This window comes from Talpa occidentalis, unplaced genomic scaffold (genome assembly GCF_014898055.3).
Source record: "Talpa occidentalis isolate TD23 unplaced genomic scaffold, MPIMG_talOcc4v2.1 talOcc4.14, whole genome shotgun sequence".
Classification (NCBI taxonomy): domain Eukaryota; kingdom Metazoa; phylum Chordata; class Mammalia; order Eulipotyphla; family Talpidae; genus Talpa; species Talpa occidentalis.
Window position 1 is genome coordinate 30867374 of NW_023601433.1, and position 13420 is coordinate 30880793.

At 39.6% G+C, this 13420-nt stretch overlaps 1 protein-coding gene across 1 annotated transcript in view; it reads right to left on the bottom strand.

Annotated features, from left to right (window-relative positions):
• Positions 1-541: 541 nt before the first annotated feature.
• The window catches only part of RYR2 (ryanodine receptor 2), a 697569-nt gene continuing 684690 nt past the window's right edge, over positions 542-13420 (bottom strand). The window contains exons 99-103 of the mRNA XM_054694896.1: positions 7411-7567; positions 5945-6009; positions 3819-3919; positions 2843-2894; positions 542-1954 (exon numbers count right to left, since the gene is read on the bottom strand). Of these exons, the coding sequence (XP_054550871.1) occupies positions 1859-1954; positions 2843-2894; positions 3819-3919; positions 5945-6009; positions 7411-7567 (471 nt within the window). The 3' untranslated portion in view covers positions 542-1858. The remainder of the gene's footprint in view (positions 1955-2842; positions 2895-3818; positions 3920-5944; positions 6010-7410; positions 7568-13420) is intronic.

Below are 13420 nucleotides of genomic sequence, written 5' to 3' on the forward strand. Positions count from 1 at the left end.
ACTTTGTCTCTGGTGAATTCTCTCACCCTCCTGTGCTTCTGACTGTAACCAGTGCTTGTATAAATAAATAAATAAATCTTAAAAAAAAAATACCCAGCAGACTCCTTGGCAAATGATCAATGAGTTTTTGATAGCTTAACATACCACTTACTAGAGTACCAATTCTCTTTCATACTGAGATAGAAAATGGATCCCTATTGTTACAGAGGAACGAATTTGCCCTGGGCAAAGAAGAGGTTTCCAGGAAATCTGGATCCCCTTAAGTCAGGAAAGTGACAGAGGCGGAGCCAAGTTGATTTAAAATGTGTGATAATTTGAAGGCCCCATTGTCATAAATGCAGCAAAGTTGCTTAGCTACAAAGGAAATATGATGTTCAAATCCTTGGGGTAGTGCCTACATTGCCCGAGACCCCCCTCAAGTTAAAAGACGAAGGTGTATGTAACACATCTCAGTTATAAGTGAATTGGAGACAGAAGAAGGTGAGAAAGTTAAATAGTTTAATCAGAGCAGTTTTACAATTCTAAAATTAACAAGCAGACTTGTAATAAAAGAGCTCCAATGTTTGCAAAATGACCTTGCTTCCATTCTGAATCTGACTTATTTGTAAAGATTAGCATTGCATTTAAAAGGACTCAAAATGGAGTGAATGATATTATCATCCATGTTTCTTGATGCAACTGATGAAATCCCTGAATGGATATTGCTTCAGCTTTGATATTAAAAAATGGCCTGACAAGAAGTCCTTAATCAACAACTGATCACAGGTGGCCGAAAGAAAGAGAAAAACCCAAAACTACTGTCAAGTTCATAATGTATCACATTGTTGGTGGATGACACTGGCTCCAAATATACAATTAAGCCCACAACACTTTATTACTATGAAGATAATAATCATGAAAGTTCTCTCACGTTGATCAACTTGCTTCTGAAGGTTTTCTTTGTTCGTTTAAACTTGCATAATAAACATGCAGTGAATTATTTCTTTTGAAAGTGTATTTTTTGCAGTCTTTTTGTTTTCATACAAAGATTTCATAAAGTTGCAATGTTGCATCAGAGCATTACCAAAATAAGAGCAGGAGCACATGGGGAGAGTAAATGTGAATTTAGCGGAATGAGAAGAGCCTCCTCTTGTCCTGAGACAGGCCACCCGTCTTTTTATAAAAGTGTGCACAAACTGCTTTTCTTACCCTCCCCCACCAAGAAAAATAAAGAAAAATAACACGAAATCAATCTAGCTAAGAAAAAGAAAGTTGACAGAAAGAAAATAAAGATGTTTTTCATGCACATATCTTCTGCATAGCTCAACCCACATATAGTAAGGCACTATTTCCCCTTCGTAACTGGTGTCCACTGCAATCTGTTAAGTGCTACAGTGCTCTGTGACCAATCATTAGAGAGTTCCTTTCAGGATGGTGAAATAAAGAGGCCGGATGAGTGTGGCTGTCACGCTTCTCTGTGAATGTCCCGTAGCTCAAGGAGATTTCCAGAAGGAAACCTGTCTGTCTGTATTATGACAGAGTATGTCCAGAATGGTTTTCTTTCCAGAGTTCCTATTTTGTCTGTGTGTGAATTTAGATTATTCTTCAGTCTTTATTCTCAAAGAAACTGCACAAGGTGGGGGGGAGGTGGGAAGAAGTAGAGTCAGGTCTTCAGAAACAGAGCTGCAATGCTCCCAGAAAGCACATAACTCTGGCAAGTCACATAATCAGGAGGATGTTTCCAGAAGAGGACAGGTGAGGAGAGGCCAGAGTAGGGGAGGAGGAGAAAGGAGAGGGGCGGAGAGGAGAGCTGAGGAGAGGAGTGAGAGAAAGAGGGAGGAAGCAAGTTTTTATTTTCGGTGGTGATCAGGGCTTGGGTTTAATTTAGCTGGTCTTCATACTGTTTCCGGAAACAATCCCCTGCTGGGAAAAACTCCCAACATCTTTCCTGATACATCTTCCAGACATAAGATTCCTATAAAAGTAAAGAAAATATATTAACATCATGTCTTCCCCACGCCCTCTATACTACAACAAAACGCATGCTAGGAAAAACTCAAATATGTTGTTATATCATCGCATATGTATTATTGTGTAATTACACACCAACACAAATTCATTTCAACAGCTCATAACATTACCAGACCTTATTTACTTCTAGCAATAAACAAATAATTAACCTTCACCCTGACCAAAATATAATAATGACAAAAACCCTATTTGTGGTATAGGATTTTGAAGATTCTTTAAAAATATATTATTACTAATTTCATCCTTCAAATTCACAGTATTAATAAATAGAGATGAAGGGCTGTGGAGTGAGACTTCCATATAGTATAAGAATCTTAGACATTTAATGTGTAATCTATTTTTAGCAATCTTTTGTCTATTAATTTTAATTTTTATATAAGTAGGATTGATTTATGTATGTTTCATGTGTACAGCATTATAATTCAACATCTATATATGCCACATTATAATCCCCATGAAAATCTAGTTTCTATACAGCCCAGTTTTTATCCATCCATGCCTGACTGACCATAATACCATGGGGTGAAGTTCACTTGAAATCACCTACTATCTAATGAAATAATCAAGGGCATTATTATAATTAATACGTAAGTTCTGCATTTATAGCTAATATAAGTTAATTTTTTCTGTGAAATTGTAATTTTACTTTTTCTATAATGCAATCCTTGTACACTCATCCAGGATAACAGGAATTTTGCATTAAGATACCATGACTAATCTCTGAAAGTAATTCTACCTTTTAATATTTAAGACACACACTTTGTTCTAGTGTGTAAGGGTTCCCTTTCTATCCTATCTTTCAGGAGACAGTATACAATCATTGTTCACCTACCTGTCCTGTGTGCTCTGTTTCATCTTTGTTTATAAGATACATCAGAAAAAACCTACAGAAACAGAGAGAGACTGATCAGAAACAGATTGTAGGGAAATATCAGTATAAACAGATACTTTTGATCTTGCTATGGGCTAACTATTCACACTGTTGGTAGAGCAAAGAAATGAGTCAAAACTCCATGGCAAAAAAAATGCCACAGGGACCCAAAACGTAAGCTTCTTTTAAACCATTTTTTCAAAGGAGCTAAAACGTGTGCACAGATCAAGTTGTAACTCCTGGGAGCTGCTCTCTGCCAGGCTCCATGCCAGACCCCACCTGCAACTGTATCCATATTCATTCACTCATGGGACAGGAATTGCAATCCCCATTTAGAAAAGAGAGGATTATAAAGGTTAAATAACTTGCCTAATGTCACACAGCTGTGAATTTCAAAGCCCACATTTTTTTCTGTGATGCTACTCTGAATTTCTTCTGTTTGATATTAAAATCATGTCAGAAACTGACTAAGAATAATATTTTATGAACTGCAGTTTTGGCTAGTCTCAAGTAATAGCTAGATATCTATGTATTAAAAAAATGCAACTTCTGTGTTTCTCAATAGGTCAGCAGGTGATATAAAAAGAAAAATGGAGCTTCACACATCTCCAGGAAGCAGCTGGAACATTCCTCCTAGAAGGGAAAGCACAATCACGGCTCTGAGAGCCTCAATACCAGGGCTATTAATCTTTCTCACCTTCCAATACACATTCTAGAAGGTATCACTCACATGAAGGACAGCAACTTCATTTCTTAAGTCAACCTACTCCTAAGGAAAAGAGAACCACTCGCCATGGTCTTCTTTCTCTTAAAGAGGTCTTTGAAAGCTGAGCCTCATTATAAAGGAAAAAGAAGCTGATTTCTCTTGTTCTCAAGTCTGAGAACCTGGGGAGATCGGAGGGTTGAGAGAGGTGGAGTCTGAGATAGGCACACTCACAGGTAATTGGCCAAGTTGTGTTCCTGTAAAGTGTGGGTTTCAAAGCCATGTGGCACTGTGTCGAAGTAATCGTTGCCTATCCCACAGATGAAACACTTGGTCTAGAAGACAAAGAAAATGTTAAAATGTTAGATTTCAGAAAGTCCAACAAAAGGAAAACACAGCTTGCCACTTGGGGACATCTATTTGATTTTCTCAATATGCAAAAGATCATCAAGGAAGGCTGTGCTGAACACATCGATATCAACTTAATGGTTGCCAAAACTGTGTCTTGCTGTAGGTCTAAATGTCATAGGGAGCAGCAGCAAGAAGTAACTGGTACAAAAAGAAGAGTGTAGGCTCTACTGGAATCTCAACTTTGAACCTACTTGAACACTCTGGTGACCAAGAGGGAAAAGATTCAGATTACCTCCCATTGGGGAGGGTCAAATCACATTTGAATCAGCGACTCAGAGAGGGTCTACTGTGTGCCAGGCAGGCACTATGCTAGATACAGAACTAACCAATGGGCATCTTGGAGCAAAATACTTGATCTTTGCCTTGCCCTCATCCCAGCCACACCTCTCTTCATGCAGCCTTAGAGCAGCCTGCTTATGTCTGCCTGCTGCAGGCCTTGTTACACAAAGCCCAAGGGAAGCAGGCCTTTCATTTTATCATTAGTATTTCATGAAATCATTAGTATTTCATAGGTATCAACTCAAATGAATTCAATAATTATTGTCCTGGGTAACTCCAGATGTGCAGCTTACCTGCAAATTAGAAGTGGCTTTTTTAAAAAAATTATTTATTTATACAAGAATTGGGGTATAGGCCAGAGGTGCAGGAGGGTAAGAGGATTCACCAGAGACGGAGCAGGGAGCAGAACTGGTGGATCTACTGAAACACACTGCTGAGGGGAGCCGTGGGCAAGACAGGAAAGGTGTGCCGTTCCATGTGGGCATCTCCCTAGCCTGCCGGGAATCGAACCCGTGCTGCAGAGGCTGCGGACAGCTTCACAGCGGTGTGCTCAACCCCCTGTGCCACCCGGGAGGCCCATAATTCCGTTTGAGATATATTTATGGTGCTCTAGATTCTAGGGCCTAGGATCAAGATGATTAAGATAATTTATAAAATTCTCCTTGTGTATTGATAAACTGCTAAAAGCAGAGCCCACATTCAGCAAGGAAGTCTTTACACCATTCAAAGTTCCTCAACTAAACACATTCACACATAAAAGCCTTACTTGTAAACTGGCTCTTCCTCTGCATTACCTCTCAGCTATGCAATGAACACCATCCTCTGGTGGCTCATGCCAGAAAGCCAGGTATCATCCGTGCTTGTGCTAAACTCTCCATCTTCTGCATGTGGCCAGCCACTAAGTTTTTTTCACTCCAACTCCAAAGTACTGCTTGAATCCATCTGGTTCCTAGACCCTTAGTGGCATTTCTTTAGCAAAAGCCTCACAATTGCCTCCCCAGAAAATGCTAACAGCTCTCTTTCCTGCCCCTAATCTTGTCAGTTTCTAGATCACTTCCCATGTCTTAATCCCTAGCTAATTTCTAAAAATGTGTTTCCCACAAGCCATAAGTTATACTGCAATTTTCTCAAATGAGTTATTCCACTCTTCATTATTTGGTTTTCCTCTCCAACCCCATCTCTAGCATGTAATATTTTATCCTGAATCTCTTAGGCTCCCAAGGGGGTAAAAATGCATATTGATTTCTCTAAAATCAGCACCTTGTTATGTATCTATTGCCTTGGGTGGTGACATTCTCCACATTCTCACAGAATCCAATGTCACTGGTAGTTCTAGAGATGTGCCTGTTGGGAGGTAAGGGATTGGGAGTTTTTCTAAACTTCCCTGCAATCACCTACTCACGTACTTGTCAGTGAAAGGGCATGCTTTTGAAAGGATGGTCTCCTCCTCCTTAAGGGGTGAGGGATGTATGTACTCAGATCCCACCACAGTTCAGTCCAGCACACTGCACAGCTACATGCTTTGCCTGAATCAAAAATAGGCCCATGAAGCCACATGTTGCTAATGTCCTTCTTCCCTTTTTCCTACGTTCCTGATTTTTTGATCAAGGCAGTGAGGAAAATGAGTGTTCACAACAGAAACGAAGGAACTGAGTCTGTTGTTGGCTTACCTCCATGTCTTCTTTTACTTGTTCCTGTTGGTCTCTTAGCTCTCCAAAAGCATCAATAATTAAACCTAGTGTCAAATAAAAACACAATTTCATCTTTATCAGCCAGATAATTTACCCACATTCATAGCCCCTTGGCTAGTCCCTCTCACGAAAGGGGAAATGTACAAGCACGTTGGGGAAGTGCTCGGAACTTGACAGCAGGCACCAGACTCCTACTGGGGCAGCGACCTTACCTTTGTAGGGGAGGGTGTAGAAACTGATGCCATTACTTAGGCATCTACTTCCTTTAACAATGAAGTACAGAGCAGGCAAAACCTTTAATTTGTCCTATGTAAATGGTATGTCTCTACCTATTTCATGCTGAGAAAGAGCAAGTAAGATTCTTGGTTATAAAGTACAGAAGTTGACACTAAGATTTTCAATAACTAATTTGGAAATAAAATGCTACCATATTAGCTGCGATTAAGTTTCCTCAAATCGTTTTTTGCACAAGTTCCTCCTATTTTGCATAATACTATTCAGCTCGACATTCAGAAATAACCCAATCCCTGGTTTCAGCCTCTGTCCCTTTTCCTGACATGATTTGCAGTCTGCATATTTTCTTCCAAGTGTTTTATGACATTGCCCTCTTAAAAAATACATTATCATTAAACTATAGAAATAATGGATTGTGAATCCTTAAAATGTTTCCATGTACTTTACTAAACAATAAAAAGTATCATTTTATGTCTGTAGAACCCATAGAACAGTACCACATTTATAGATATTTCATTCAAGGACAGGCATAGGTGTAGCAAAAAAGGACAGTGACTTTACTGAAGGAAAAAAAAAAAAAAAAAAAAAAAACAAAACACCAGGTCCTAAATTACCATGGACTTAAAAGGAGGAATGAGTGGATCAATATGACACGGTGTTGTGAGGGCTCTGGGTGTTTGGATTCTAGCCCTGACATATTTTTTAGCTGTGCTTTTTGGCCAAGTAACTTAGACCTATTATAACTCCATTTCTTTAAATGTAACACCACTATTCTTACAGGGGTCAGTGAAGGCACATTATCTATCTATCTATGTATCTATGTATGTATGTATCTATCTATTTTTTAAAAACAACCCTATGGCTTTGGTATTTATATTATTTTCATTGATAGAACCAAGAAGGTCATATTACTCACCCACCCACAGATGAACACTGATTAAGTGGCAGGGCAGGGAATCAAACTAGGAAATGGCTCTTATTACGGCATTTGCGTCGAGGCTGAAGAAAATTGTATCTGCTTCGCCATAACTGGGTCCTATGCTTTTTCAGTTTTCCCTCTACTGCTTTCAAGTGAGGAAGAGCTGAGGGGAATGTTCTGTTTCATTGCTCCAGAAAACCCTTGATGTTCTCACCCTGTTTTGGGTGTTAGCTTCAACGACATGTGGCTCAAATTCTAGATCTTCTTGAGCTTCAGCAAGGACAACACTTACCTTGTATTATGGCCAAGAGAATGACGATGACAAAGAAGAAGAAAGTGATATCAAAGATGATTCGATAGATCTCGTATTCATCACCTGCTGGATCCTCAATTTCATCACCAATCCCTCCTCCGGCACGTACTCCAACATACATGTGGAACATGTAACACTGGAAGCGAGAAATGCTGTCACTTCCCAAACCAACATGGCCCATTTTTATACTCAGCAAACCTAAGATTCTCTCTCTAGTTCCTAACCTCACTCTGGAAATGGTGAGCCTCATTACATTCAACATTGCCTCTTTTTGTTTCAATATTTGTAATTATGATGCAAACACTTGGCTCTTAAGCTCTGCTGTCTTTTAAACAAAATTGTATACTTTGATTAGCACCTTCTGTCACACTTTGTAGAAAATGAGAAACACCTCACTAGCATAAAGTAATTATATTACTTTATCTGGCATAATTACATTAAGAGTACATTAAAGTCCATAAAACTTTATTTAATTGCAATGATCATTTTTAAAAAATGTAGCTATTTTTTTTCATTTTAATTTTTTTCCCTCACTACCATTTCTGTGTCCCCTTGAACCTTTCTCTCCCCTCCCCAACCTGAGATCCCTCAAAATATTTATTAATATTCACTGGTTTTTGAAAGTGTTTTACATTAACATTGATTGAGGTTTTTTTTCCTTTTTTAGCATAATAGACACAGGATCAGGAGAGTAAAATTCCAATATATGTAACAAGATGGAATATTAGAAAGCAAAATAGAGCAAAATAGGCCTAATAAGACTTCATCCTCCCCTCACCTATCCTACTTTGGAAAATGATGCTGAAATTTTTTTCTACTTTAATACCTAGAGGAAAGACCCAGGGGAAAGGCAGGGAAGAAGAGCAGCTCATTGCTTAGACTCTGAAACAGGAAAGTGACCAACAATAAATATAGTTGTGAGTGAGGACTGAGCAAAAGGAGGGACCCAGAAAAGTGCTTTTGGGGTGGGGTTTCTCAGTCTCAGCATCAAAGGCATTTGGGGCCATGTAGGATCTGTTCTGCGCATTGCAGCATATTTCAGAAGAATCCCTGGCCTCTACTCACTAAATACCAATAACAACTCACTCTGTAGATAATCAAAAATATCTACAGATATTGCCAAATATCCCCTGCGAGGTGAACTCACAACCAGTTGAGAACCACTGGTATAAAGCATCTGTTTTATCTTTATTCAGAATGAATCTACTTTCTATTTTAGGTCCTCCATTGTTCTATCATTGGTGTCTAAAACAATATAGTACAGGGTAGAGTCTTACTGGTGAGGTGAACAAAGAGTGAAATGTCCTAAATGAACAGGTTTTTTTTAAAAATTTTTATTTATGTATTTTTCCATTGTTGTTCTTATGGAGACTTTCCTGCCTCAGCCCATAGATCTCAAATTCACAGATCACTTCAAAAGTTACAAAGAACAGGTGGCACATACAGGAAAAAAAAAAAAAAAGGTTCTTTGGGTCAGAAGCCTGCAAATATACAAGATAATTAAGTAAAGATTGTGCCACTCAAAAAAGAGGTGGGTCAGCCTGGCACACAACCAACAGGAGGGTCATCGGTCACTCTACCATTGCCCATCCAAGAACTGTTCTGGAGCTCAGAGAAAAGGCTCTTCTTCCAGAAGGCCCAGGAAAGTCCTTTACAGCCACACTGTCTACACACTGATGCCTAAACCTGACTCTGTGACCAGACTTCCTGGAGGCTTAAACATTTCAGGTTCCTGGTACCAACTACTGTGTCAATCTCTGGAAGTAAAAATTTTGAGGACTGTCACTTGGAAAAAAATCCCTCAAGGCACTGCATTAATTTTTTAAGATGTTTATTTTGAAACAGTGCTTGAAACCGTTAACAGTGCATCTTTGGAAAGAGGAGATTTTATTTTCATTGTATATTCTTCCATGTAGTTGCAAGTATTTTTACCATATGCATTTCTTATTTTTATTAGGAAACACTTAGGGTTACATGTTTTTCTCCAACTCTGTCTTCCTATATGCTTACCTGTGGCCACAGGCTATGGACAGTTATTGCAGTTGCTGACATCTTACTTATAAATCATCTTTCCCTGGCTTTAAAGTTTTTTATTTGTAATCCCCCTTCTTGGCATGGGGACTCTGAACTGTACACCTCCATGTCAAATTCTGGCCCTCTGGCTCTCCATACCAGCACTCAGAATCAGCTAACAGTGCATCACTGTAATACCTAGTCTGCGGCCTAGAATGTCCTCACTCCCCAAGTTCTGCTTATTCGACATGTCTGTGACCAAGCTCATCCAGCTAATTCCTCTGGCTAACTCCTGCTGTCAAGACTTCTGGATTATAATGTGGCTTCCCACAGAGAGTGCTTCTATAGGTAAAAGAAGGTGTGAACTTGGATGCTGGAATCCTGACTCAAATATCTGACTCTTTCTAGGCTGGGTATTCTGAGTCTGTCCTCAAGAAAATGATTCACTTAGTTTCTAGACATGCCAATTGAGAATAAAACCATGGAATAACCACATTACCAAACTAAACTTCCCCTTTTCAGATCTCCTGTCATCTTCTGGCCCTATCCCTGTCTCACTGTTTGCCTTCGCTCTCACACTTTAAGATCTGTAAGGAAAGGAGTCCAACACATTTCACCAACAGATGTATGGTCAAGCTGAAATTATAGGTGGACTCCTGTAGATTTGATTATTTATGCTCAATGAAATACAAATTAAATGGAGTATGCACAGATATTGATTTATAAAGATGCACAATTGAAATTAGTGTTATAATGCAATGTTAATTCAATAAAAATTACATATATATGTATATATGTGTGTATGCATAATGCACAGGGGCTGTGGGATTTTGATACTTACTTCCCTGACCTTATCCTTTACTACTGGACTATTCCCAGAACTAAACCATGGATGGCTGCTGTTTTGGAATATGAGGCAGTGAATATCTACTAACACGGGTTGTTAGGCTTTAGCCATCAAATTATCATCCAGCTCCTGAATATGAAAATCTTTTCATCCACCTTCCTTTACATAGTATCAGCTTAAACCTGATTAGAGCTAGGGAATGGAAAGAAGTAATTTGGGGAGACTTCAAGATATACTTTGTTCACAGAATATGCTTAATGAGGAAGGAAGGTGCCTGGTGCTACTAAGAAACTAAGAATAGACGGTTGTTCATTCTCAAGATTTCATATTCTCTGGTTTTCCCCTTCATACATCTCTTAAAATGGTTCATTCTGGGGTTAATCATTGTTTACATTTAGGAAATACTGAGAAGGACCAATGTCTAGTGAACTGGTACAGCTCTTTATTTTGGCAAAAGAAACAGAAGGGGAGGAGGGTCAGAGAGAGAGAGAGAGAGAGAGAGAGAGAGAGAGAGAGTAGAACTAGAGATGTTAGGGGGAAAAGGATGTCCCAAAGCTATTTCCATATAGGCTTTGTGGACTCCACCCCCACCCCAGGTCAAAGCCAAAGACACTGGGAACTCCAAATCCCATCACCACCAAAGGGAAGGTGGCTGGGACCTGAGGGTGGGGTTAAGCAGCCAGGTGGATAGAAAAGGCAGACACGTGGGCTTTGGGGGGACCCCATTTTGGGCTCTCCACCAGCTCACAGCGTCTGGCCAGCTCTGAGAGTGACTTTGGCTTTCCAGGTCGTCGGATCAGGTAGGATGCATTAGACTTTATTTCCCTATTTTCTCCCTGAGTTGTACATTTTCCTTATTTCCTTTCCTCTTGTAAATAAACCTTTTATTAACCTTTTTGTGTGTGTCTGTAGTAGAGTATTCATAAGTCCCTTTAAAGTGCGCGGGTGAGGACCCACAGCCAGGAACCTGTTTAATATCGGGGTTGCTCTATAACAGAGAGAGGCAGAGTACATCTATGGGGAAGGTATGATAAAAGAGTGATTTGAACAATTACCTAGGCAGTTTACTTCCATAGGAGAATACCTTTTATCCTAACCACATGGAAAACTTTTCCCAAAATATGCAGGTCTTGATTTCATCCCTGCAGTTTCTGATTCAGCAGATTCTGGGGTTAGCCTGGCAGACCTGTGGATTTACAAAGAGCTGCCTTGATAATTCCTCTGTGCAGCTGAGGTGGAGACCCTTTTGAGATGAATGTCCTTGATTACGTATACCAAGTCAAACCTTCCAGATATCTAGCTAAAATCACCATTTTTCCTAGACTTTAGATTATTTTTCAGTTTCTCCCTCTACATTCTTGGAGAGGAGGTTCCAATTCTATCAGGATACTGCTGGTTTAATTAGATCCTCAGGCTCAAAGTATGATCTTAAATAAGTGAGTAAAGAAAGAAAGAAAGACATCCAAGCCAGAAGCATGGTTAAGTCTGCAAAACTGCAGCAATAGCGCCACCTGCTGTAAATTATGAAACCCGGAGGGTGGATTATGTCCCTGGGAAAACCTGAAATATTCCTTCAGACCCAAGGCAAGAATCTGAGACAACCACACAATGAGAACTCAGGTTGATATTGATAAAATTTGACACAAGTGAGGAAAAACTGTCTTAAGAGAGAATACTAGAAAAAGAAATGCCAGAGAGCCTGGCATAAAGAAAGGATTCTCTTTTGAGAAATAAAAGGAATTAAATCTGACTACTTCCTATCCCATACCTCCTTTGGCTAGCTGTCTGACTTTACTAAACCCCTGCTCTTCCTGAGCACTACTGTAAGTGATCAGTTACATGTCAAATCTCGTTGGCTTTTTCAACACCTTGCTGTATAAGCATTAGAGGAAATTAAAAGAGTTAGAGAGAAAATTGCAGGGTTAATTTAGGTAGTGTGGCTTCTGCTACATGAATTTCAAGGATATTTAGCTGAATATAAATGTTGGCAAAGCCACACAGAGTCCTGTCTGGTTGGGCTGATCCGTAGTGACACATAGTTGTGAAAACAAGGAGATGAGATGGAGTTTGTATCTTACAACTGAGTTTTCTCTGCAAGTAAGAAAGATTAAAGGTACACAATTAGGAAGTCCCAACCCTATCACCCCAGTCAAAGGCAAAATACTAGGCTTATGTTATACATATAGAAGTAAACACCCAGAAGGACAGAAACCCCTCAAATTGAACAACCCCAGGCTCTAGTGCAGCTGCAAGACTACAGTTGAAAACCTCTAGACACATTATTTCCTAATTCTAAAGTGAGGCAAACTTCTCTACCTTCTCTATACACAGCCCATGAAATTGGGTAAAATGAACAAGGGAAAAGCACTTGTTTTCCTATTCCACCCCTTGTTCAAATTATGCATGGATTTTTCTCTTAATAAGTACATTGGCAAAATTGACAAAAGTAATGGAAACTCATACTGAGAGCAAGATTTAAAATATACTCTAAAGATTCACTATGTTAGGAGAGACCAGATATTGCAGGGCTTTCATTGTGGTAGGAGAGGGCGATCTAAGGTATCTACTGTTCCCATTACCTAATGGAGGTTACTGAGTATCATTTTCTGAAGCCATCAATCCAGACCAATTCACTGAGCCTCAGATCCTCAAGGCTTCCTTCTGAAACCTTGAATGGCTTCAGAAAAATTTCTTGCCCGAGGTTGGTGGATTTTGAGATTTAGAACCATTAGGGTGCTTCTCCAGGAATATAAATGAACCTCCCTGCAGTCACTTGTAGGCACAACTGCTCCTGTTAGTTCTTAGGGACACTCCTTTGTGCCTTGTTGCCACCTTCAGATCTCTACTCAGCTGCTCCCTACCTCTGGTTGGTGGCTACCCCAAGGTTTATGGGGTAGAGGGGCAAGGTGGGTATTGAGGGCAGTGCACAGAAGAGATGAAGGAACTCTAAAGTCTTCCTAGATCTGGGAAAGTGGTGTTGAAAATTAATGACACTAGTAGTGGGGGTTACTACTGGTGAACAATCAGTGCCACTGCATAAACCTTCTTTTTTCCCTTTTCCATGGTATATGGTTCTACTCACAGATCAAGGAAACCTTATTAAAAGTTTCTTGTGTATCCTTCCAGAAA